Source organism: Pristiophorus japonicus, chromosome 3, assembly GCF_044704955.1.
Source record: "Pristiophorus japonicus isolate sPriJap1 chromosome 3, sPriJap1.hap1, whole genome shotgun sequence".
NCBI lineage: Eukaryota > Metazoa > Chordata > Chondrichthyes > Pristiophoridae > Pristiophorus > Pristiophorus japonicus.
In genome coordinates this window covers 9,106,406-9,133,765 of record NC_091979.1, presented here as the reverse complement: position 1 = coordinate 9,133,765, position 27,360 = coordinate 9,106,406, and the positions used below count along the sequence as shown (strand labels likewise).

The 27,360-nt window shown below is 46.0% G+C and overlaps 1 protein-coding gene across 1 annotated transcript in view; it reads right to left on the bottom strand.

Annotated features, from left to right (window-relative positions):
- Positions 1-4,450: 4,450 nt before the first annotated feature.
- LOC139260449 (uncharacterized) overlaps positions 4,451-27,360 on the bottom strand; it is a 54,004-nt gene continuing 31,094 nt past the window's right edge. Inside the window, exons 9-10 of the mRNA XM_070877012.1 lie at positions 16,888-16,953; positions 4,451-7,040 (exon numbers count right to left, since the gene is read on the bottom strand). Of these exons, the coding sequence (XP_070733113.1) occupies positions 6,650-7,040; positions 16,888-16,953 (457 nt within the window). The 3' untranslated portion in view covers positions 4,451-6,649. The remainder of the gene's footprint in view (positions 7,041-16,887; positions 16,954-27,360) is intronic.

The window sequence follows — 27,360 nt, the reverse complement described above, 5'->3', positions numbered from 1 at the left end:
TACATCTGATGTAGGATTTTCTTCTGGTACTCCACTTGTAACAAGACTATCTGATGAGTCAGAAATAATCGAATCATTCCAACTTTCAACTCTTTCCACATCTGTAGGTAAACATAGAAACATAGAAACATAGAAAATAGGTGCATGAGTAGGCCATTCGGCCCTTCGAGCCGTTTATCCAGACTCTCTGCTTCCTGTCTGACCAGTTCTCTATCCACATCAATACATTACCCCCAATACCATGTGCTTTAATTTTGCACACCAATCTCTTATGTGGGACCTTGTCAAAATCTTTTTGAAAGTCCAAATATACCACATCCACTGGTTCTCCCTTGTCCACTCTTTAGTTACATCCTCAAAAAATTCTAGAAGATTTGTCAAGCATTAATTCCCTTTCATAAATCCATGCTGACTTGTACCGATCCTGTCACTGCTTTCCAAATGCGCTGTTATTTCATCTTTAATAATTGATTCTAATATTTTCCCCACCACCAATGTCAGGTTAACCGGTTTATAATTACCCATTTTCTCTCTCCCTCCTTTCTTAAAAAGTGGTGTTACATTAGCTACCCTCCAGTCCAGAGGAACTGATCCAGAGTCGATAGACTTTTGGAAAATGATCACCAATGCATCCACTATTTCTAGGGCCACTTCCTTAAGTACCCTGCAGACTCTCAGTCCCTAGGGATTTATTGGCCTTTAATCCCATCAATTTCCTTAATGCAATTTCCTGCCTAAAAAGGATTTCCTTCAGTTCCTCCTTCTCACTAGACCCTTGGTCCCCTAGTATTTCCAGAACGTTATTTGTGTCTTCCTTCGTGAAGACAGAACCAAAGTATTTGTTCTGCCATTTCTTTGCTCCCCATTATAAATTCACCTGATTCTGGCTGCAAGGGACCTAGGTTTGTCTTCACTAATCTTTTTCTCTTCACATATCTATAGAAGCTTTTGCAGTCAGTTTTTATGTTCCCGGCAAGCTTCCTCTCGTACTCTATTTTCCCCCTCTTAATTAAACACTTTGTCCTCCTCTGCTGAATTTTAAAATTCTCCAGTCCTCAGGTTTGCTGCTTTTTCTGGCCAATTTATATGCCTCTTCCTTGGATTTAACACAATCCTTAATTTCCCTCGTTAGCCACGGTTGAGCCGCCTTCCCCGTTTTATTTTTACTCCAGACAGGGATGTACAATTGTTGAAGTTCATCCATGTGATCTTTAAATGTTTGCCATTGCCTATCCACTGGCAACCCTTTAAGTATCACTCGCCAGTCTATTCTAGCCAATTCATGTCTCATACCATCGAAGTTGCCTTTCCTGAAGTTCAGGACCCTAGTTTCTGAATTAACTGTGTCACTCTCCATCTTAATAAAGAATTCTACCATATTATGGTCACTCTTCCCCAAGGGGCCTTGCACAACAAGATTGCTAATTAGTCCTTTCTCATTACACATCACCCAGTCTAGGCTGGCCAGCCCTCTAGTTGCCTCCTCGATATATTGGTCCAGAAAACCATTCCAAACACTCTCCAGGAAATCCTCCTCCACCGTATTGCTCCCAGTTTGGTTGGCCCAATCTATATGTAGATTGGGCTAACCAAACCCTCAAAAGTAGTAATCATAGGATTGCTACCAGTGCCACGTGCTAGTCAGAGTAGGAATCGCAGGATAGCTCAGATGAATACGTGGCATGAGCAGTGGTGCAGCAGGGAGGGATTCAAATTCCTGGGGCATTGGAATCGGTTCTGGGGGAGGTGGGACCAGTACAAACCGGACGGTCTGCACCTGGGCAGGACCGGAACCAATGTCCCAGGGGGAGTGTTTGCTAGTGCTGTTGGGGAGGAGTTAAACTAATATGGCAGGGGGATGGGAACCAATGCAGGGAGACAGAGGGAAACAAAAAGGAGACAAAAGCAAAAGACAGAAAGGAGATGAGTAAAACTGGAGGGCAGAGAAACACAAGGCAAAAGACAAAAAGGGCCACTGAATGTAAAGGGGCTGCAGGAGGGGTCAAAACTAAAAATCATGGATTAAAAACTAGTATTAAAACACTCTACCTAAACGCACGCAGCATTCGAAATAAAGTAAATGAGTTGACGGCACAAATCATTACAAATGGGTATGATTTGGTGGCCATTTCAGAAACGTGGTTGCAGGGTGGCCAAGACTGGGAATTAAACATACAGGGGTATGACAATTCGGAAAGATAGACAAGAAGGGAAAGCAGGTGGGGTAGCTCTGTTAATAAAGGATGATATCAGGGCAGTTGTGAGATTAGAGATAGTAAGAGGAAAAAGTCACTGGTGGGCGTAATTTATAGGCCCCCCAAATAATAACTTCACGGTGGGGCGGACAATAATCAAGGGAATAATGGAGGTATGTGAAAAAGGAACGGTAGTAATCATGGGGGATTTTAACCTACATATCGATTGGTCAAATCAAATTACACGGGGTAACCTGGAGGAGGAATTCATAGAATGCATACGGGTTTGTTTCTTAGAGCAGTGTGTTACAGAACCTACAAGGGAGCAAGCTATCTTAGATCTGGTCCTGTGTAATGGGACAGGAATAATAAACGATCTCCTGGTAAAAGATCCTCTTGGAATGAGTGATCACAGTATGGTTGAATTTGTAATACAGATTGAGGGTGAGGAAGTAGTGTCTCAAACGAGCGTACTATGTTTAAACAAAGGGGACTACAGTGGGATGAGGGCAGAGTTGGCTAAAGTAGACTGGGAACACAGACTAAACGGTGGCACAATTGAGGAACAGTGGAGGACTTTTAAGGAACTCTTTCATAGTGCTCAACAAAAATATATTCCAGTGAAAAAGAAGGGCGGTAAGAGAAGGGATAACCAGCCGTGGATAACCAGGGAAATTAAGGAGAGTATCAAATTAAAAACCAATGCGTATAAGGTGGCCAAGGTTAGTGGGAAAATAGAAGATTGGGAACATTTTAAACGACAGCAAAGAATAACTAAAAAAGCAATAAAGAAAGGAAAGATAGATTACGAAGGTAAACTTGCGCAAAACATAAAAACGGATAGTGAAAGCTTTTACAGATATATAAAACGGAAAAGAGTGACTAAAGTAAATGTTGGTCCCTTAGAAGATGAGAAGGGGGATTTAATAATGGGAAATGTGGAAATGGCTGAGACCTTAAACAATTATTTTGCTTCGGTCTTCACAGTGGAAGACACAAAAACCATGCCAAAAATTGCTGGTCACGGGAATGTGGGAAGGGAGGACCTGGAGACAATCACTATCACTAGCGGGGTAGTGCTGGACAGGCTAATGGGACTCAAGGTAGACAAGTCCCCTGATCCTGATGAAATGCATCCCAGGGTATTAAAAGAGATGGCGGAAGTTATAGCAGATGCATTCGTTATAATCGACCAAAATTCTCTGGACTCTGGGGAGGTACCAGCGGATTGGAAAGCAGCTAATGTAATGGCTCTGTTTAAAAAAGGGGGCAGACAAAAGGCAGGTAACTATAGGCCGGTTAGTTTAACATCTGTAGTGGGGAAAATGCTTGAAACTATCATTAAGGAAGAAATAGCGGGACATCTAGATAGGAATAGTGCAATCAAGCAGACGCAGCATGGATTCATGAAGGGGAAATCATGTTTAACTAATATACTGGAATTCTTTGAGGATATAACGAGCATGGTGGATAGAGGTATACCGATGGATGTGGTGTATTTAGATTTTCAAAAGGCATTCGATAAGGTGCCACACAAAAGGTTACTGCAGAAGATAAAGGTACGCGGGGTCAGTGGAAATGTATTAGCATGGATAGAGAATTGGCTGGCTAACAGAAAGCAGAGAGTCGGGATAAATGGGTCCTTTTCGGGTTGGAAATCGGTGGTTAGTGGTGTGCCACAGGGATCGGTGCTGGGACCACAACTGTTTACAATATACATAGATGACCTGGAAGAGGGGACAGAGTGTAGTGTAACAAAATTTGCAGATGACACAAAGATTAGTGGGAAAGCGGGTTGTGTAGAGGACACAGAGAGGCTGCAAAGAGATTTAGATAGGTTAAACGAATGGGCTAAGGTTTGGCAGATGGAATACAATGTCGGAAAGTGTGAGGTCATCCACCTTGGGAAAAAAAACAAAAAAAGGGAATACTATTTGAATGGGGAGAAATTACAACATGCTGCGGTGCAGAGGGACCTGGGGGTCCTTGTGCATGAATCCCAAAAAGTTAGTTTGCAGGTGCAGCAGGTAATCAGGAAGGCAAATGGAATGTTGGCCTTCATTGCGAGAGGGATGGAGTACAAAAGCAGAGAGGTCCTGCTGCAACTGTACAGGGTATTGGTGAGGCCACACCTGGAGTAGTGCGTGCAGTTTTGGTCGCCTTACTTAAGGAGGATATTGTCGAAATCTCGACCTCCGAAAAGAATGACTCCGACACTTACAGCTCCGGTAGAAGTTTCTTTAATTTACTTGCTCGCAAGGGGTAGGTTACACTCAGTCAAGGGCTAAGTGAACACCTCCGAAATGGTTCAGTTTAACAAGATATTTATACAGTAAAACCCAAGTTATGGCCTCTCCCTGTGTATTGCTCTGTCTCACAGTCAGTGAATACAGATAAAGAGTTAATTACTATATCCTGGTCCTGACATGGTATCCAGATATTTCCTTTTGTCAGGGTTATCAGTTGGCCAGCCGGCCATTACTCCATGAGTCATAGGTAATGGGCTATCACCTGTCTTGTATTGTGTCAGGATTGTTCCAATTTCCTGGTCAGTTTATCTGTTTGCATCAAATGGATGAGGTCTCGGAAAGGAGATAATGGCTAGAAGATAAGGGTGGGGTGACATGGAACTCCTGTAGTGTAGACAATAGGAGAGCATCATGGGGGGGTTACTTGTCTCAGCATGACTTGTCTCCTAGCTGTCTGATGGCCATCAGCCATCTCAAACCAGGTTTAGCTGTTTATGCAAGCTGACTGCTAAAATGCAGAAAGTTCTGGAAGGGCCAGGACTCCATTTTGATCAAAAGGCACACAAATACCGTATGGTATCAGCTTAGATAAAAATACATTTCCACATTCCCCCATTTTGTCCTTCACAAGGACAACTCAATCCATTCTGATATTGTACAGTCTCTCCATTTCCATTTCCACACAAGAGCCTTCAGCAGTTGTTGCTACCATAACTCTAGCCGTGGTCTCGGTAGGTAACATGGTTTCTCCCACCCTGGCACAGCAACACTTAATGACGACAAATAATAGATACAGGGCGAAGACTATCAGCAGGAATATGATCAAACCCTGTACCACAGATTTCCCCAGGGCTCCCAACCATCCTGATGCCCAACCCCACAAGGTGATACCGTCCTGGCCAACTGTCTGTTTATACTCTATTACCTTTTTCCTGATGTTTTCAGCTAGACTGCCGATATCTTCTGATTTATCTGGGATATACGTACAGCATTCTTCACCTATTAATGCGCATGTTCCTCCCTCCTTGGCTAGGAGATAATCTAAGGCCATACGATTTTGGAGAGCCACTGTTCGAATAGCTACCATTTCATCATTTATCCCTTCAAAGGCTTGGGAAGTTGCGTTGGCTACTGATTCCACTAAGTTAGCCAGTTCCCGTAACTGCCATTCGGTCGATGCTATTCCATAGGGTGGCACCATTACCTTGAATATTCCGTTTAGCCACGTCAAATCCCGTTTAAATCTCTGACTTCCATAGGCCTCCCTTAGAGTCCTTACTGATCTGATAAGGGGTACCACATATCCTAAGTAACAGGACCCTGTCCAGTTGGCTGGTAACCATGGGTAGGCTTTATGGCCACAAATAAAGTAGGTGCAATTATAGGGCGTCAGCTCCTGGTCCTTTTGCACTATCCCTACTCGAGTGGTCTCACCTTCCCACCCTTCACCTGGGGCTTTGTTATGGACTGTTGTCCAGCCAACGGTTGCTATCTTTCTCTCAGTGGGATTAGTTGTGGCTTGCCATTTAATCATTTGGGAACACTTGCTGCGTCCCATTTCTGGTCCTTTAGTCTCATTACTCACTAGGCATATTATACCTTCAGGATTTCCTATTCTGGGAGTAATGCTTAGGAAGGGAGGCTGATGGTTATTATCATAATTGGGCTGGTACCATCCCTGGAAGGCTGTAAGTTTATACTCTGCCGACCTCCATTCTGTTTGCTCCTTCGTTTCTGGCCCCTTTGTTAGTTTTGTCCTATTTTGCACTGTCAATCATTCTACCATTTCTGATTCGTTAAAGGGGACAGATCTCAGGGGAATACCCCCCCTGGAGTGGACAGGTACATGGGAACATATCCAACAACTCGACAAGTTTCTTTCTTGAGCATACCTATGACTCAGTGCCATAAATACGTTTACGTGCAATTCCCTTCGGTGGCGGGTCTGTACCCCTGGTGTAATCAATAATGTGAAGTAAAACCCTGTCAAGCCCAGCACCATCAGTCCCCATAGTCCATACAGTTCCTTATTCAGTCTTCCTTTTTCTGTTCCTCTGATTCCTTCGTCCCTTCCTCCTGGTCGGGTGCCCGTTTGCAATGGGATGCGTGGATCCATGTTGGTCTTTCCTTTACCTTGATTGCAGTATTGGTCGCCAGCAAGACCTGGTATGGTCCTTCGAATCTTGGCTGTAGACTACTTTTTCTTTAAAAAATCTTGATGTAAACGAATTCCCCTGGCTCCAGGTTATGACACTTCCCTTCCGCTGGCTTGACTTGGGCTTCCTTTACCTGTGAATGAAAGCTGGAAATACATTTGGTTAGTGCAATACAATAATTCAACATATTTTCCTCCATTTTGTGGATGTCCATCTGTTTTGCAGTAAATGGTGCTGTAAAAGGTAGTCGTTGGGGACGTCCCATAACTATCTCATGCGGTGACAGGCCTGTTGTTCTGTTGGTTGCAGATCGCATTACCATCAAGGCTAAGGGCAGCAGTTCTGTCCATTTCAGTCCAGTGTCATTGCATAGTTTTGCCAGCTTATTTTTAAGCATTCCATTATATCTTTCAACAAGTCCAGCTGATTGTGGATGATAACTGCAATGAAAACGTTGATTAATCTGCAAAGCTTTACACATTTCTCTTATAACAGTTCCCGTGAAATGTGACCCGTTATCACTAGAAAGCTTAGCAGGGATTCCGAAGCGCGGTACGATTTCTTTTAACAAACATTTAGCAACAGTAGTGGCATCGGCCTTTTTACATGGAAAGGCTTCAATCCATCTAGAGAACACATCTACAATAACTAACACATACTTGAATCCCATACACATAGGTAATTCAATAAAATCCATTTGTAAATGTACAAAAGGCCCGACTGGATTTGGGTGGGAGGCAGATTCTACTTTTTCCGTCTTAACATAGAAACATAGAAACATAGAAAATAGGTGCAGGAGCAGGCCATTCAGCCCTTCTAGCCTGCACCGCCATTCAATGAGTTCATGGCTGAACATGAAACTTCAGTACCCCCTTCCTGCTTTCTCGCCATAACCCTTGATCCCCCGAGTAGTAAGGACTTCATCTAACTCCCTTTTGAATATATTTAGTGAATTGGCCTCAACTACTTTCTGTGGTAGAGAATTCCACAGGTTCACCACTCTCTGGGTGAAGAAGTTTCTCCTCATCTCGGTCCTAAATGGCTTACCCCTTATCCTCAGACTGTGACCCCTGGTTCTGGACTTCCCCAACATTGGGAACATTCTTTCTGCATCTAACCTGTCTAAACCCGTCAGAATTTTAAACGTTTCTATGAGGTCCCCTCTCATTCTTCTGAACTCCAGTGAATACAAGCCCAGTTGATCCAATCTTTCTTGATAGGTCAGTCCCGCCATCCCGGGAATCAGTCTGGTGAACCTTCGCTGCACTCCCTCAATAGCAAGAATGTCCTTCCTCAAGTTAGGAGACCAAAACTGTACACAATACTCCAGGTGTGGCCTCACCAAGGCCCTGTACAACTGTAGCAACACCTCCCTGCCCCTGTATTCAAATCCCCTCGCTATGAAGGCCAACATGCCATTTGCTTTCTTAACCGCCTGCTGTACCTGCATGCTAACCTTCAATGACTGATGTACCATGACACCCAGGTCTCGTTGCACCTTCCCTTTTCCTAATCTGTCACCATTCAGATAATAGTCTGTCTCTCTGTTTTTACCACCAAAGTGGATAACCTCACATTTATCCACATTATACTTCATCTGCCATGCATTTGCCCACTCACCTAACCTATCCAAGTCACTCTGCAGCCTAATAGCATCCTCCTCGCAGCTCACACTGCCACCCAACTTAGTATCATCCGCAAATTTGGAGATACTGCATTTAATCCCCTCGTCTAAATCATTAATGTACAATGTAAACAGCTGGGGCCCCAGCACAGAACCTTGCGGCACTCCACTAGTCACTGCCTGCCATTCTGAAAAGTACCCGTTTACTCCTACTCTTTGCTTCCTGTCTGACAACCAGTTCTCAATCCACGTCAGCACACTACCCCCAATCCCATGTGCTTTAACTTTGCACATTAATCTCTTGTGTGGGACCTTGTCGAAAGCCTTCTGAAAGTCCAAATATACCACATCAACTGGTTCTCCTTTGTCCACTTTACTGGAAACATCCTCAAAAAATTCCAGAAGATTTGTCAAGCATGATTTCCCTTTCACAAATCCATGCTGACTTGGACCTATCATGTCACCATTTTCCAGATGCACTGCTATGACATCCTTAATAATTGATTCCATCATTTTACCCACTACTGAGGTCAGGCTGACCGGTCTATAATTCCGTGTTTTCTCTTTCCCTCCTTTTTTAAAAAGTGGGGTTACATTGGCTACCCTCCACTCCATAGGAACTGATCCAGAGTCAATGGAATGTTGGAAAATGACTGTCAATGCATCCGCTATTTCCAAGGCCACCTCCTTAAGTACTCTAGGATGCAGTCCATCAGGCCCTGGGGATTTATCGGCCTTCAATCCCATCAATTTCCCCAACACAATTTCCCGACTAATAAAGATTTCCCTCATTTCCCCCTCCTTACTAGACCCTCTGACCCCTTTTATATCTGGAAGGTTGTTTGTATCCTCCTTAGTGAATACCGAACCAAAGTACTTGTTCAATTGGTCTGCCATTTCTTTGTTCCCCGTTATGACTTCCCCTGATTCTGACTGCAGGGGACCTACGTTTGTCTTCACCAACCTTTTTCTCTTTACATACCTATAGAAACTTTTGCAATCCGCCTTAATGTTCCCTGCAAGCTTCTTCTCGTACTCCATTTTCCCTGCCCTAATCAAACCCTTTGTCCTCCTCTGCTGAGTTCTAAATTTCTCCCAGTCCCTAGGTTCGCTGCTATTTCTGGCCAATTTGTATGCCACTTCCTTGACTTTAATACTATCCCTGATTTCCCTAGATAGCCACGGTTGAGCCACCTTCCCTTTTTTATTTTTACGCCAGACAGGAATGTACAATTGTTGTAATTCATCCATGCGGTCTCTAAATGTCTGCCATTGCCCATCCACAGTCAACCCCCTAAGTATCATTCGCCAATCTATCCTAGCCAATTCACGCCTCATACCTTCAAAGTTACCCTTCTTTAAGTTCTGGACCATGGTCTCTGAAATTACTGTTTCATTCTCCATCCTAATGCAGAATTCCACCATATTATGATCACTCTTCCCCAAGGGGCCTCGCACAATGAGATTGCTAATTAATCCTCTCATTACACAACACCCAGTCTAAGATGGCCTCCCCCCTAGTTGGTTCCTCAACATATTGGTCTAGAAAACCATCCCTTATGCACTCCAGGAAATCCTCCTCCACCGTATTGCTTCCAGTTTGGCTAGCCCAATCTATGTGCATATTAAAGTCACCCATTATAACTGCTACACCTTTATTGCATGCACCCCTAATTTCCTGTTTGATGCCCTCCCCAACATCCCTATTACTGTTTGGAGGTCTGTACACAACTCCTACTAACGTTTTTTGCCCTTTGGTGTTCTGCAGCTCTACCCATATAGATTCCACATCATCCAAGCTAATGTCTTTCCTAACTATTGCATTAATCTCCTCTTTAACCAGCAATGCTACCCCACCTCCTTTTCCTTTTATTCTATCCTTCCTGAATGTTGAATACCCCTGAATGTTGAGTTCCCAGCCCTGATCATCCTGGAGCCACGTCTCCGTAATCCCAATCACATCATATTTGTTGACATCTATTTGCACAATTAATTCATCCACCTTATTGCGGATACTCCTTGCATTAAGACACAAAGCCTTCAGGCTTGTTTTATTAACATCCTTTGTCCTTTTAGAATTTTGCTGTACAGTGGCCCTTTTTGTTCTTTGCCTTGGGTTTCTCTGCCCTCCACTTTTCCTCATCTCCTTTCTGTCTTTTGCTTTTGTCTCCTTTTTGTTTCCCTCTGTCTCCCTGCATTGGTTCCTATCCCCCTGCCATATTAGTTTAAATCCTCCCCAACAGCACTCGCAAACACTCCCCCTAGGACATTGGTTCCGTTCCTGCCCAGGTGCAGACCGTCCGGTTTGTACTGGTCCCACCTCCCCCAGAACCGGTCCCAATGCCCCAGGAATTTGAATCCCTCCCTGCTGCACCACTGCTCAAGCCACGTATTCATCTGCGCTATCCTGCGATTCCTACTCTGACTATCACGTGGCACTGGTAGCAATCCCGAGATTACTACTTTTGAGGTCCTACTTTTTAATTTAGCTCCTAGCTCCTTAAATTCGTTTCGTAGGACCTCATCCCTTTTTTTACCTATGTCGTTGGTACCAATGTGCACCACGACAACTGGCTGTTCTCCCTCCCATTTCAGAATGTCCTGCACCCGCTCCGAGACATCCTTGACCCTTGCACCAGGGAGGCAACATACCATCCTGGAGTCTCGGTTGCGGCCGAGATTCATTGTCTGACAGGTAACACAATTTTCACAGATTTGTTTTGCAATTGCCAAAATACCTGGTGCATACCAAGTTGCCAAAGTATAATCTGCCAATCCCCCTTTGCCTGCATGTGTGAATGTATGAACACATCGGGCAATCCATGGAAGTAAGGATCTGGGGGCCACCACGCGGCCGTCATGGTGAACCCATATTCCTTCTGGATTTTTATAACATTGATCCTTCGTCCAGGTCACCACCTCCTCCATACTGGCCTGTGTCTGAAAGGCCAACACGTCATTAATAGTGGGTGGCTGGTCTGAGCAATTATTGTTCCTTAGTGGGAACAATGACACCTGCATCCCCCCTTTCGACAGAGCTGCTGACTTAGCTGCATTATCAGCTCTGGCATTCCCAAGTGCCACCTCATTCGACTGGCCTGTATGTGCTTGGCATTTGATAATGGCAAGTTTCAAAGGGCATTGAATGGCTCGCAGGAGATTTTCCACTTGTTCTGCATTTTTGATAGGGGTTCCTGAAGAAGTCAGGTACCCGCGAATCTTCCAAATTTGTCCATAGTCATGTGATACCCCAAAAGCATACCTGGAGTCAGTGTAGATATTAACTGTGTGTCCTTCAGCCAGAATACAGGCTCGAGTTAACGCAAACAATTCGGCTTGTTGGGCTGAAAAGGACTCTGGAAGAGAGGCTGTTTCGACAACATTAAACTGAGTTACAATTGCATAAGCCGCTCTAGGTTGGCCCCTATCATTTCGTAAGGCTGATCCGTCAACATAGTACACTAGATCAGGGTTACACATTGGTACATCTGTTAGATTGATACGTGGTTTAGTCACTAATTCGGTTACCATTTCACATGAATGGGGTTCGCCGTCGTCTTCCGTGGGGAGTAGAGTGGCTGGATTTAAGGTAGTGCATCTTTTGATGATAAGGTTCGGATTTGATAACAGTTCGACCTCGTAGTTCAGAAGAATGAGAGGGGACCTCATAGAAACATTTAAAATTCTGACGGGGTTAGACAGGTTAGATGCAGGAAGAATGTTCCCAATGTTGGGGAAGTCCAGAACCAGAGGTCACAGTCTAAGGATAAGGGGTAAGCCATTTATGACCGAGATGCGGAGGAACTTCTTCACCCAGAGAGTGGTGAACCTGTGGAATTCTCTACAGAAAGTTGTTGAGGCCAATTCACTAAATATATTCAAAAAGGAGTTAGATGAGGTCCTTACTACTAGGGGGATCAAGGGGTATGGCGAGAAAGCAGGAATGGGGTACTGAAGTTGAATGTTCAGCCATGAACTCATTGAATGGCGGTGCAGGCTAGAAGGGCCGAATGGCCTACTCCTGCACCTATTTTCTATGTTTCTATGTTTCTATATTTAGTGGTTCTTGCGGAGGTTAGGTGTTGGGTGGCACATTTAGTAAGTAAAATCTCGACAGAGTGTGGGATATACAAAATGGTCTGATGATTTAGAGTTATTGTCTGAGCCTGTTGCATAGCATAATAAGCTGCTGCCAACGAAGGAAGACATCCTGGTAGTCCGCGTGCCACTGGGTCTAGTTGGGTACTGAAATATGCTACCGGTCGTTGCCTGTCCCCATGTAACTGAGTCAAAACAGATTGTGCAAAACCCGACTTGTGATGCACAAATAAGTTGAATAGCTTAGTGTAATCTGGTAATCCCAAGGCGGGTGCTGAAGTGAGGGACTGTTTAAGGTTCTGAAAAGCATTCCGGGATACCTCATTCCAAATCAACTTCTCTGGTAGTGCAGGCATGGACATATCTAACAGTGGTCTAACAATCTCGGAATAACTCGTAACCCATTGCCGGCAGTATCCTGTCATGCCGAGGAGGTGTTTCATTTCTCTCTTGGTTACTGGTAGTGGGGCAGAGCAGATTGCTTTTACTCGGTCTTGTGTCAATTGTCTCGTATCTCTGACCAATTCGTGCCCTAGATACCGAACCTTTTCTGAGACAAATTGTAACTTTGCCTTTGACACCTTGTGTCCTTTCGAGGCCAGAGCTTTTAATAACACAAGGGAGTCCGTTTCGCAGGCCAATTTGGAGGGTGAGGCGAGCAATAAGTCGTCAACATACTGCACAAGTGTAGAACCTGCTGGTAAAATTACATCTTCCAGATCCCTCTTTAGGCATTGTGAGAATATGGTAGGGCTCTCGGTAAATCCCTGCGGGAGTCTTGTCCACGTATATTGGCGTCCTTTATACGTGAAGGCAAACAGGAATTGGGACTCTGGGTGAATGGGTATTGAGAAAAATGCTGAACACAGATCAATTATTGTGTAATACGTTGATGATGCCGGAATACTGGCAAGTATAATTACCGGGTTGGGTACCACCGGATAAGTTGGGAATACCGAATGATTCACGGCTCGTAGGTCTTGGACAAATCTCCATTTGTCACTATTGGGCTTCTGCACCGGAAAGATCGGTGTGTTACATGGACTTCTAGTTGGAACGATTACTCCCTGGGCCAGCAGGGACTTAATGACTGGCTCAATACCTTGTTCTGCGGCTGGGGACAAGGGGTATTGGGGCTTCTTGGGGAGCGGGGCGGTTGAATTGATCGCTACCTTATAGGGTTGTGCGGTGAGCATCCTTCCTACTTCATTAGCGTGTGTAGACCATAGTTGTTCTGGAACTTTAGCAAGAAGCTCTGCTGTGCTTTGTCGTACTGGGAAGCTAGTGGCTGAGAGCATCCTTTCTTCTAAGACAGCATCGAAGTATATTTTCCCATTCAACTTGACAGAATAGCCTCCTCCCCTTTCATGTTGCACCAAAGTTCCATTAAGTGTGTGCCATTCCTCTTGTACTGGGGATCCTTGCATTCTTTTAACCATTTGTCCTAAATCCTGGGGTTTATGTGTGCCTGCAACCGCAAGGGTGCAGTGTGGAACGCTCCCTTTAACCCTAAACAAGCTCTGACTGTGGGAGGATAATTTAACCCCTGCCGCTATCCCTTCGGGTCCGATAAAGATTTGTTCGATCATCAATTGATGTTTCTGGTGCAGGAATGGTTGATAAAAGATTTGTGCTGTAGCGTCTGATCCCGTGTTGTCACAATATGCTGTGCAGTGTAATGTTTCGTACCACTTGCCCAAGGTTTGAGATTTGAGGTAGTCTGTGATTAACCTTGTTACACACCAATATGAACCAACCAAATAGGATAGGGTTTTGCTTAGTGTGGGGTCCAAATTTTTCCAGGCATACAATATGGGAGTTGTGGGTTGAAGTAGTGGATATGCGCCACATTTATCTATGGGGACTCGAACCTCCAGACCAGCTGGGGAACAGAGGATTGTGGCATTCATTTTACATAATAGGTCACATCCACACAGATTCACTGGAACCTCCTTAGACAGTAGGAATGAATGATTATCTTCGTAATCCTCTAATTGTACATTGATAGGGTTGGAGAAAAACATTTGCTGTGCGTGTCCAGATAGTCCAATCACTGAGGTTTGATTAGTGGAAGTGGGAATTCCCCTCGTATCTTCCCTTGAAAGGACCGAATAGGTGGCACCAGTATCCACTAGGAATGGGATATCCTTCCCTTGTATTCGTATTTTTACTTCAGGTTCTCCTATGGCATTTAACGAAACGACGGATAGCTGTTTGTTCGCCGCACTCGGGTCTGGGATTGGGCGTCATTGATCATTATACGGGCAATTTGGTGGTTGGCCCAATTGCTTTTGATTCTGTGATCCAAATGGATCTTGCACAGAGAAATTAGTCTGAGGTCTAGCATGTCCCTGGACTTGGGTCGCATACGGGTTGGGTTCTGAAGGGGGAGGGTGTGCTCTATTACCTGCCTGTTGAGTCCAATCATAATTTGGTTGTTGCTGTTTTGCCCGGCAAGTTCTAGCCCAGTGTCCAATCTGTCCACAATTGTGACAGGTATCATATTTTTCCCGCTCTGCACCTCCTCTCCCTCTTCCCCTGTAATATCCTCCTCTGGCTCGCCCTCTTCCTCTACCCTGGGTGGGGGCGTAGGACGGTGTCACTGGGGTGGGTGTTATTGGAGCTGCTTGTCCTACAAACATGGTGACCTTGCTTCTAGATTCTCTATTTCGCTCTTGTATGTCCTTTAACATAGATACAACCTTGGATAGCGATTCCTGTCGCCATCCGAGACAAACTAGTTTAAAGGGATCTCTGAGTTCGGGCCGTAGCCCGTTTACCACGGCGCTGATCATAGGAGCTTCTACCTCCTCCATTTTCGTGCCTGAACATTGGTTCATGATCTCTCGCACTCTTTCTACATAATCCTCAACATCCTCCTCCTTTCTTTGTGTAGTTTCCATAATTTTGGACCAATTCGTTTTCCTCGGGAACACCGAATGTAAGGCTTCCCAACATCTTCCCCAGAACCCCTCTCCTGGCTTCGTGCTGGGATCTGCATCCAGAGCCTCTCGATGGGTTTTAAAATCTTTGAATTTTATCTCAAGTTCGGCAAATTTCGTGTCCTTTAACCATGCTTTCAGTAAGATTTGACCATCTAATATACTGGGTTCGTGGCACAAGGTGATTACTTTTAACTGGTCTATGGCCTTTTCAATATTGGTTTTGGGGTCTGCCAATCCTTCCACAATTATTCTTAACTCACTTGGTGACCATGGTCGATAAATAGGGACCGGAGCCCCCCCAGAGAGTGGACTGGGAAAAAGTCTTACTGGGTATGCAGATGATGATGGCTCCAGGGCAACGGGCTCTGGTCCACGGGTAAGACTTCGTGTGCCCCCTGCAGGGCCGTCACGGTATTGATTCCCTTGTGACTGACTTATATTTCCTGCAGCCGCACCTGTATTGTTGGGAGCGGGTGTTACCCCGTTTCCCTGTACTCCGGCCCGAGGATCGTCTCCTCCTTGGCCTGGAGCACCCCCCGGGGATGGAACATACGGCGGTGGTCGATGGCTGTAGGGAGTCCAATCCTCATCCCAGTCCTCATCCTCATCCTTATCCCAACCCTCAGGGGCCCTAGGTGAGTGTGCCATTGTCTCTTTAGCAACCATAACAGATGGATGTTTGTTATGTCGAGGGCGATTCATCTGCTCTACCCGTTCATCCCCCTGCTTTCTCCCTCTAGTACACTGCTTGCTAACTCTTAGGCTCTTCTCGTGTCGTTCCTCAGCTTCCCTTTTCCAATCTCCAAACGCTGACCAATTCACTTTTTTTTCCCTCTTCTACCTGGGTCTCTGTCTATAAGGCATTCTTCTAGACAGGTTATTCTCTCTAAATTGAATGAACCATCGGGTGGAAATGGTCTGTTTTCACCCTTAGTCCATTTTACCCATTCTCTTAGGTGGTCAATTGAAGACTGACCACAATTCTGGAGCATAAAATGGGCTGGGGTCCCTTTTGGTGGTGGTTTACTTGCTCCAGCCCCCATTCTGGATGATTTAAGATTTTTCCACAGTTTCTGATCTCACAATCCTTTCGGCCAACCGAGTTCTCTACGCCCACTTCTCCTGGCTGTTACGTGGCCTGAAAAGGCTCTTAATTCCGGCTCAGTCTGGGTGTGTGAGATATGTTGGCACGAACCAACCGTAGTTGATCAATCAGTTACTGTTTCTTTTCTTAATCAATCCTTGTGTTTTTTTTTCCCGAATCACAACTTTCCCTAGTGACTCTTCCCGTTTCTCTAATGGCAATGACTCACAAAGGTATTGCACACAACAGTAATACAAGGACAACAAACGATATTCCCGCGAGTACACAAATCATAACCTTACACCTTATCTAAACAAACTCTCAGTCTGCGTTGTACGCTACTACAGACCGAGTCCTTAACTTATCCTAATAAAAACTGATAAAACTTAAGGTTCCGTACCCAAACTCTTTGATCGATTGCACTTTCTTTTTTTTTTCTAGTCTTATCACATAAGAACCCCTTCCGAATTAAAAACAATAAAAATCTTATCACATAAGAACCTGGAACCCTTTTCGATCGACTAGCGCTCCCTTACCTACTGAAACCTTCCCCGGGCTGTCTCGAGGGTTTTTTCCAGAACCTGTTCTCTTCTGCTGGCGAGCTGAGAAAGAAATGGTTATAAAAAAATACCTTTAGCTTTTAAATGCCGAGTCTTGTAGATTGCAGTACCTCCCCTGTGGACAACAGATTACATATGCGATTCAACAGTGAAGAAACCTCTTGTGAGCAAAAGGCTCACCTTGTTTGGCCACTGAAGCCTTTCACTGGAGAGGCACTATGCCTGTATCCGTTTTACTCGCAGGACAGAGAATATGCATCTCGGTGGGACCTCCAAGAAGTAACTGTCGAAATCTCGACCTCCGAAAAGAATGACTCCGACACTTACAGCTCCGGTAGAAGTTTCTTTAATTTACTTGCTCGCAAGGGGTAGGTTACACTCAGTCAAGGGCTAAGTGAACACCTCCGAAATGGTTCAGTTTAACAAGATATTTATACAGTAAAACCCAAGTTATGGCCTCTCCCTGTGTATTGCTCTGTCTCACAGTCAGTGAATACAGATAAAGAGTTAATTACTATATCCTGGTCCTGACATGGTATCCAGATATTTCCTTTTGTCAGGGTTATCAGTTGGCCAGCCGGCCATTACTCCATGAGTCATAGGTAATGGGCTATCACCTGTCTTGTATTGTGTCAGGATTGTTCCAATTTCCTGGTCAGTTTATCTGTTTGCATCAAATGGATGAGGTCTCGGAAAGGAGATAATGGCTAGAAGATAAGGGTGGGGTGACATGGAACTCCTGTAGTGTAGACAATAGGAGAGCACCATGGGGGGGTTACTTGTCTCAGCATGACTTGTCTCCTAGCTGTCTGATGGCCATCAGCCATCTCAAACCAGGTTTAGCTGTTTATGCAAGCTGACTGCTAAAATGCAGAAAGTTCTGGAAGGGCCAGGACTCCATTTTGATCAAAAGGCACACAAATACCGTATGGTATCAGCTTAGATAAAAATACATTTCCACAATATACTGGCTTTGGAGTGGGTACAGAGACGATTCACTAGATTGATTCCGGAGATGAGGGGGTTACCTTATGATGATAGATTGAGTAGACTGGGTCTTTACTCGTTGGAGTTCAGAGGGATGAGGGGTGATCTTATAGAAACATTTAAAATAATGAAAGGGATAGACAAGATAGAGGCAGAGAGGTTGTTTCCATTGGTCGGGGAGACTAGAACTAGGGGGCACAGCCTCAAAATACGGGGGAGCCAATTTAAAATCGAGTTGAAAAGGAATTTCTTCTCCCAGAGGGTTGTGAATCTGTGGAATTCTCTGCCCAAGGAAGCAGTTGAGGCTAGCTCATTGAATGTATTCAAATCACAGATAGATAGATTTTTAACCAATAAGGGAATTAAGGGTTACGGGGAGAGGGCGGGTAAGTGGAGCTGAGTCCACGGCCAGATCAGCCATGATCTTGTTGAGTGGCGGAGCAGGCTCGAGGGGCTAGATGGCCTACTCCTGTTCCTAATTCTTATGTTCTTATATTCTTAAAGTCGCCCATGATAACTGCCGTACCTTTGTTGCACGCATCCCTAATTTCTTGTTTGATGCTGTCCCCAACCTCACTTCTACTGTTTGGTGGCCTGTACACAACTCCCACTAGCGTTTTCTGCCCTTTGGTATTCCGTAACTCCACCCATACCAAGTTCACATCATCCAAGCTAATGTCCTTCCTTACAATTGCATTAATTTCCTCTTTAACCAGCAACACCACCCGACCTTCTTTTCCTTTCTGTCTATCCTTCCTGAATGTTGAATACCCCTCGATGTTGAGTTCCCAGCCTTGGTCACCCTGGAGCCATGTCTCCGTGATGCCAATTATATCATATTCATTAATTGCTGCCTGCGCAGTTAATTCGTCCACCTTATTACAAATACTCCTCGCATTGAGGCACAGAACCTTCAGGCTTGTCTTTTTAACACACTTTGCCCCTTTAGAATTTTGCTGTAATGTGGCCCTTTTTGCTTTTTGTCTTGGGTTTCTCTGCCCTCCAATTTTACTTTTCCTCTTTCTATCTTTTGCTTCTGCTCCCATTTTTAATAGAAATTTACAGCACGGAAGGAGGCCATTCGGCCCATCGTGTCTGCGCCGGCCGACAAAGAGCTACCCAGCCTAATCCCACTTTCCAGCTCTGGGTCCGTAGCCCTGTAGGTTACGGCACTTCAAGTGCACATTCAAGTACTTTTTAAATGTGGTGAGGGTTTCTGCCTCTACCACCCTTTCAGGCCGTGAGTTCCAGACCCCCACCTCCCTCTGGGTGAAAACATTTCCCCTCAAATCCTCTCTAAACCTCCTCCCAATTACTTTAAATCTATGCCCCCTGGTTGTTGACCCCTCTGCTAAGAGAACTAGGTCCTGGCTATCCACTATATCTCGGCCCCTCATAATTTTATACACCTCAATAAGGTCTCCCCTCAGCCTCCTCTGTTCCAAGGAAAACAACTCCAGCCTATCCAATCTGTCCTCATCGCTAAAATTCTCCAGTCCAGGCAACATCCTCATTAAAAAAAGTATGGGCTAACCAAAGTTCGATACAGGTCTAGCATAACTTCCCTACTTTTCAATTCCATACCATACAGAAATAAACCCTAGTGGTTTGCTTTTTTTTACTACCTTGCTAACCTGCGTCGCAACGTTTAGTGATTTGTGTATTCGTACTCCGAGATCCCTTTGTTCCTCTACCCCACCTCGACTCGCACCCCCCAAGTAATAATGACCTCCCTATTCTTCCTACCAAAATGTAATACCTCACATTTATCAGTGTCGAACTTTATTTGCCAATTATATGCCTATTCTGCAAGTTTATCAATGTCCCCCTGTAGTTTGTTGCAGTGCTACTCAGTATTGACGATCGCCCCCAACTTGGTGTCATCCGCAAATCTAGAGATGACCTCCCTGTGGCATTGCTCTTGGGGAGTTTGGGATTCTACTTCCCTCTGATTCCCTGCATAGGTTCCCATCCCCCTGCCATATTAGTTTAACCCCTCCCCAACAGCACTAGCAAACATTGGTTCCGGTCCTGCCCAGGTGCAGACCGTCCGGTTTGTACTGGTCCCATCTCCCCCAGAACTGGTTCCAATGTCCCAGGAATTTGAATCTCTCCCTTCCGCACCACTCCTCAAGCCACGTATTCATCTGAGCTATCCTGCGATTCCTACTCTGACTAGCACGTGGCACTGGTAGCAATCCTGAGATTATTACCTTTGAGGAGCTACTTGTTGATTTAGCTCCTAGCTCCCTAAATTCGTCTTGTAGGACCTCAACCCGTTTTTTACCTATATCGTTGGTACCTATATGCACCACGACAACTGGCTGTTCACCTTCCCCTTCCAAAATGTCCTGCACCCGCTCTGAGACATCCTTGACCCTTGCACCAGGGAGGCAACATACCATCCTGGAATCTCGATTGCGGTCGCAGAAACGCCTATTTATTTCCCTTACAATAGAATCCCCTACCACTATAGCTCTCCCACTCTTTTTCCTGCCCTCCTGTGAAGCCATGATCTTATTGAATGGTGGTGCAGGCTCGAAGGGCCGAATGTCCTCTACTCCTGCACCTATTTTCTATGTTTCTATGTTTCTATGATTATTCTGAATTCCAATGAGTAGAGGCCCAACCTACTCAACTTTTCCTCATAAGTCAATTCCCTCATCTCTGGAATCAACCTAGTGAACCTTCTCTGAACTGCCACCAAAGCAAGTATATCCTTTCGTAAATATGGAAACCAAAACTGCTCGCAGTATTCCAGGTGTGGCCTCACCAATATCCTGTACAACTGTAGCAAGACTTCCCTGCTTTTATACTCCATCCATTTTGCAATAAAGGCCAAGATTCCATTGGCCTTCCTGATCACTTGCTGTACCTGCATACAAACCCTTTGTGCTTCCTGCACAAGTACCCCAGGTCCCCCTGTACTGCAGCACTTTGCAATCTTTCTCCATTTAAATAATAACTTGCTCTTTGATTTTTTCTGCCAAAGTGCATGATCTCACACTTTCCAACATTATACTCCATCTGCCAAATTTTTGCCCACTCACTAAACCTGTCTATGTCCTTTTGCAGATTTTTTGTCTTCTCACACATTGCTTTTCCTCCCATCTTTGTATCATCGGCAAACTTGGCTACGTTACACTCAGTCCCTTCCTCCAAGTCGTTAATATAGATTGCAAATAGTTGGTGTCACTGCACTGATCCTTACGGCATCCCACTGGTTACTAATTGCCAACCATTTATCTCTACTCTCTGTTTTCTGTTCGTTAGCCAATCCTCTATCCATGCTAAGATATTACCCCCAACATAGAAACATAGAAACATAGAAAATAGGTGCAGGAGTAGGCCATTCGGCCCTTCGAGCCTGCACCACCATTCAATAAGATCATGGCTGATCATTCACCTCAGTACCCCTTTCATGCTTTCTCTCCATACCCCTTGATCCCTTTAGCCGTAAGGGCCATATCCAACATCCTCTTGAATATATCTAACGGACTGGAATCAACAACTCTTTGCAGTAGAGAATTCCACAGGTTCACAATTCTCTGAGTGAAGAAGTTTCTCCTCATCTCAGTCCTAAATGGCTTACCCCTTATCCTTAGACTGTGACCCCTGGTTCTGGACTTCCCCAATATTGGGAACATTCTTCCTGCATCTAACCTGTCCAGTCCCGTCAGAATGTTATATGTTTCTATGAGATCCCCTCTCATTCTTCTAAACTCCAGTGAGTACAGGCCCAGTCGATCCAGTCTCTCCTCATATGTCAGTCCTGCCATCCTGGGAATCAGTCTGGTGAACATTCACTGCACTCCCTCAATAGCAAGAACGTCCTTCCTCAGATTAGGAAACCAAACAGAACACAATATTCCAGGTGAGGCCTCACCAAGGCCCTGTACAGCTTCAGTAAGACCTCCCTGCTCCTATACGCAAATCACCTGGCTAAGAAGGCCAACATGCCATTTGCCTTCTTCACCGCCTGCTGTACTTGCATGCCATCCTTCAATGACTGATGTACCATGACACCCAGGTCTCGTTGCACCTCTCCTTTTCCTAATCTGCTGCCATTCAGATAATAGAAATATAGAAACATAGAAAATAGGTGCAGTAGTAGGCTATTTGGCCCTTCGAGACGGCACCATCCTTCAATAAGAATGGTATGTTGGCCTTTATAGCTGGAGGATTTGAGTATTGGAGCAGGGAGATCTTACTACAGTTGTACAGGGCCTTGGTGAGACCTCACCTGGAATATTGTGTCTAATATTCTGCCTTTGTGTTTTTGCCACCAAAGTGGATAACCTCACATTTATCGATATTATACTGCATTTGTCATGCATTTGCCCACTCACCTAACCTGTCCAAGTCATCCTGCAGTCTTTTCGCATCCTCCTCACAGCTCACACCACCACCCAGCTTAGTGTCATCTGCAAACTTGGAGATATTACACTCAATTCCTTCATCTAAATCATTGATGTATATTGTAAAAATGGGGGTCCCAGCACTGAGCCCTGCGGCACCCCACTAGTCACTGCCTGCCATTCTGAAAAGGACCCGTTTATCCCGACTCTCTGCTTCCTGTCTGCCAACCAGTTCTCTATCCACGTCAGTACATTACCCCCAATACCATGCGCGTTAATTTTGCACACCAATCTCTTGTGTGGGACCTTGTCAAAAGCCTTTTGAAAGTCCAAATACACCACATCCACTGATTCTCCCTTGTCCACTCTATTAGTTACATCCTCAAAAAATTCTAGAAGATTTGTCAAGCATGATTTCCCTTTCATAAACCAAAGCAAGTATATCCTTCCTTAAATATGGAAACCAAAACTGTACGCAGTATTCCAGGTGTGGCCTCACCAATCATCATCATAGGCGGTCCCTCGAGCGAGGATGATTTGCTTCCACAACTTCACAGATGTTTCAATGAAGGACCCGATGTTCCAGTCCTGAACTCCAGTTGAGGGGGCGGAAGATGCCTGTGGGTGGATTGTTTTAACGTGGGGTGACCGTTGCACACCAGCCACCACACAGGCTTGAAAGAGCTAGGTCTTAGTCCAGTGGCAAGGATTAACCAGGACAACTGGAGACCAGCTCTGCTGCACGGACCTAGTGCGCCCACATATCGCAGTGTGGGCTGGCCCGTGCTGCCCCTGGGCCCTCGGCTCTTCTGGGCCCGGTACCCTCATCTGTAGCACCTCCGCCACGATCTCTCGCTGCTTCTCCGCCATAAACATTCACCGCATCTCGCCACAAACACTCGCCGATCATCTTCCCCGACCTTCCCACTGCTCTGTATCTGGGTCCTACCGATGTTCCTGCCCACGCTCCAAAACAGCAACCAAGGTCTAGGCCACCATCAACAATGTCCCTCTAATAGACTATTTTAGTTAGAAGTGGCCTCACCAAGACCCTGTACAACTGTAGCAAGACTTCCCTGCTTTTATATTCCATCCCCTTTGTTATGTATTTAACCCCTTGTAACCTGTATTACACCACCACCAGAGGGCCTACCTGTTGGAGTCCCAAGGGATCCCAGCATCCCTTGGGAGCATGGTATATAAGCAGGTCACCCACGAGATACCTGCACTCTGGAGTCTTATTAAAGGAGCTAAGGTCACACTTGCTCATTGTGCACAGTACTCAGTTTCATCCTTTATTGTGAACGTATCAATTGGCGACGAAGTAACGAACAACCGCGCGAAAATGCAAAGAACAGTTGGTATCCTAGAAGTTCTCAGAAGGGGATTATTGGGAGACCTTCGTGGAGAGACTTGACCAATACTTTGTGGCCAACGAACTGGAAAGGGACGAGAATGCTGCCAAACAAAGGGCGATCCTCCTTATTTTTTTGAGGGGCAACAACGTATGGCCTCATGAAGAATCTTCCAGCTCTGGCAAAACCAACAGTTAAATCCTACGAAGAATTGTGTATGCTGGTTCGGGAGCACCTAAATCCTTAGGAAAGCATTTTGACAGTAAGATATCGGTTCTACACATGTCAACGGTCGGAGGACCAGGAAGTGGAGAGCTATGTCGCCGAACTAAGGCGCCTCGCAGGACATTGCGAATTTGAGGGATTCCTAGAACAAATGCTTAGAGACTTTTTTGTACCGGGCATTGGCCATGAGGCAATCCTTCGCAAACTGTTGACTGTAGAAACTCCGAATCTAAGTAAAGCCATAATGTCCACCAGTGACAACACCAAGCAGATTTCGCAGAGTAAAGAAGTTTCAGCCAGTACTGTGAACAAAGTAACGTCGGTTTCGAGCAGGAAAATACATAGCTGGGCGTATACGCTGGCTGCTGCTGCCCAATATCAGATGACCCAGAGTCCGCCATCAATCGTTAATGAGAGGCAGTTAACACCTTGTTGGCGCTGTGGAGATGATCATCGGTCCCATCAATGCCGCTTCAAGCACGATGTGTGCAACGGTTGCAGAAGAATGGGACACCTCCAGCGAATGTGCAGGCGAGCTGCAAACCACCACGCTGCAGAGGAAGATCGATCCACTGTGGATCAGGCTGAATTGGAGACTCGTAGCAAGGAGGCAGAAGTGTACGGGGTACACACATTCACCACAAAATGTCCACCAATAATGTTGAAAGTTGAGCTGAATGGAATTCCAGTATCTATGGAACTGGACACGGGTGCGAGTCAGTCCATAATGAGTAAAAAGGCCTTCGACAGGCTGTGGGGCAAAAAGGCACACAGGCCCAAACTCAGCCCCATTCACACCAAACTAAGGATTTACACCAAGGAACTAATCCCTGTAATTGGCAGTGCAGAAGACAAAGTCTCCTATGACGGAGCAGTATACGAACTCCTGCTGTGGATTGTGCCAGGGGATGGCCCCACATTATTTGGCAGAAGCTGGCTGGGAAAAATCCGCTGGAACTGGGATGACATTCGAGCGCTTTCGTCTGTCGACGATGCCTCATGTACCCAGGTTCTAAGTAAGTTCCCATCGTTGTTCGAGCCAGGCATTGGAAGCTGCTCAGGGGCGAAAGTACAGATCCATTTGGTTCCCGGTACGCGACCCATCCACCACAAGGCACGGGCGATGCCATATATGATGCGTGAGAAAGTGGAAATTGAGCTGGACAGGCTGCAGCGAGAAGGCATCATCGTGCCAGTGGAATTCAACGAGTGGGCCAGTCCAATTGTCCCAGTACTTAAAGAGGACGTCACGGTCAGAATTTGTGGGGACTATAAAGTAACCATTAAACGTTTTTCGCTGCAGGACCAGTACCCGCTACCCAAGGCTGACGACCTATTTGGAACCCTGGCTGGAGGGAAGACGTTCACCACGCTGGACCTGACCTCGGCCTACATGACGCAGGAGCTGGAGGAGTCTTCGAAAGGCCTCACCTGCATCAACACGCACAAAGGTCTGTTCATCTATAACCGGTGCCCGTTTGGTATTCGGTCGGCCGCGGCGATCTTCCAACGGAACATGGAGAGCCCGCTAAAGTCAGTTCCTCGCACCATGGTTTTCGAGGAATGACATACTGGTTACAGGTCAGGACACCATTGAGCACTTATGAATCTGGAAGAGGCTCTGAGTTGGTTGGATCGTGTGGGGCTCAGGTTGAAATGCTCGAAGTGTTTTCCTGGCGCAGGAGGTCGAGCTCTTGGGAAGAAGAATCGCGGCAGACGGCATCAGACCCACCGACGCCAAAACGGAGGCCATCAAGAACGTGCCGAGACCACAGAACGTGACGGAGCTGCGGTCATTCCCGGGCTTCCTTAACTATTTGGGTAATTTCCTACCCGGGTTAAGCCCCTGCTCGAACCCTGACATGTGTTACTGCGCAAGGGAGACGACTGGGTACGGGGGAATTCACAAGAGGCTGCCTTTAAGAAAGTCAGAAATCTGTTGTGTTCAAACAAACTGCTTGTCCTGTATAACCCTTGTAAAAGATTAATGCTAGCTTGCGATGTGTCGTCATACGGGGTCGGGTGTGTGTTACCACAGGCTAACGAATCGGGGATTTTGCAACCGGTCGCTTATGCATCCAGGAGTTTGTCCAAGGCCGAAAGGGCCTACAGCATGATTGAAAAAGAGGCTCTGGCGTGCGTTTATGGGGTAAAAAAAATGCACCAGCACTTATTTGGCCTCAAGTTCGAGCTTGAAACTGACCACCAGCCGCTGATATCGTTGTTCTCTGAGAGCAAAGGGATTAACACCAATGCCTCTGCCCACATCCAAAGATGGGCGCTCACGCTGTCGGCATACAACTATGTAATCCGCCACAGACTGGGCACAGAGAACTGCGCAGATGCTCTCAGTCGTCTGCCATTGCCCACCACCGGGGTGGAAATGGCACAGCCAGCGGACTTGCTCATGGTCATGGAGGCATTCGAGAACAAAAAGTCCCCCTTTACGGCCCGCCAGATCAGGACCTGGACCAGCCAGGATCCTTTACTGTCCTTGGTAAAAAACTGTGTCCTCCAGGGGAGCTGGTCCAATGTCCCAACGGAGATGCAGGAGGCAATTAATCCGTTCCACAGGCACAAAGACAAAATATCCCTGCAGGTGGACTGTCTGATGTGGGGCAATCACGTGGTCTTGCCCAAGAAAGGCAGAGACACGTTAATTTGTGAACGGCACAGCACCCACCCAGGCATTGTAATGATGAAAGCCATAGCCAGATCCCATGTGTGGTGGCCCGGTATCGATTCAGATTTTGAGTCATGCGTGCACCAATGCAACACTTGCTCTCAGCTGAGCAATGCACCCAGAGAGGCACCAGTAAGATTGTGGTCGTGGCCCTCCAAACCGTGGTCGAGGATCCATGTGGACTATGCGGGCCCATTTCTAGGCAAAATGTTTTTGGCTGTCGTGGACGCTTACTCAAAATGGATTGAATTGCAATAATGTCTGTAAGCACGTGCACGGCCACTATTGAAAGCCTACGAACCATGTTTGCCACGCACGGCCTGCCTGATGTCCTAGTCAGCGACAATGGGCCTTGTTTCACCAGTGCTGAATTCAAGGAATTCATGACCCGCAATGGGATCAAGCACGTCACATCTGCCCCGTTCAAGCCCACATCCAACAGCCAGGCAGAACGGGTAGTTCAGACCATCAAGCAAAGCCTGAAACGCGTGTTGGAAGGCTCCCTGCAGACCCGACTATCCCGTGTGCTGCTCAGCTACCGCACCAGACCCCACTCACTCACCGGGGTTCCCAGCCAAGCTGCTCATGAAAAGGGCGCTCAAAACAAGGCTCTCTCTTGTCCACCGTGATCTCAGTGATCACGTGGAGGGCAGGCGGCATCAACAAAGTGTGTACCATGACCGTGCAAAGTTGTCACGCGATATTGAGGTCAATGATCCTGTGTTTGTGCTCAATTACGGACATGGTCCCAAATGGCTCGCTGGCACGGTCATAGCCAAAGAGGGGAGTAGGGTGTTTCAGGTCAAATTGACCAATGGACTAACGTGCAGAAAACATTTGG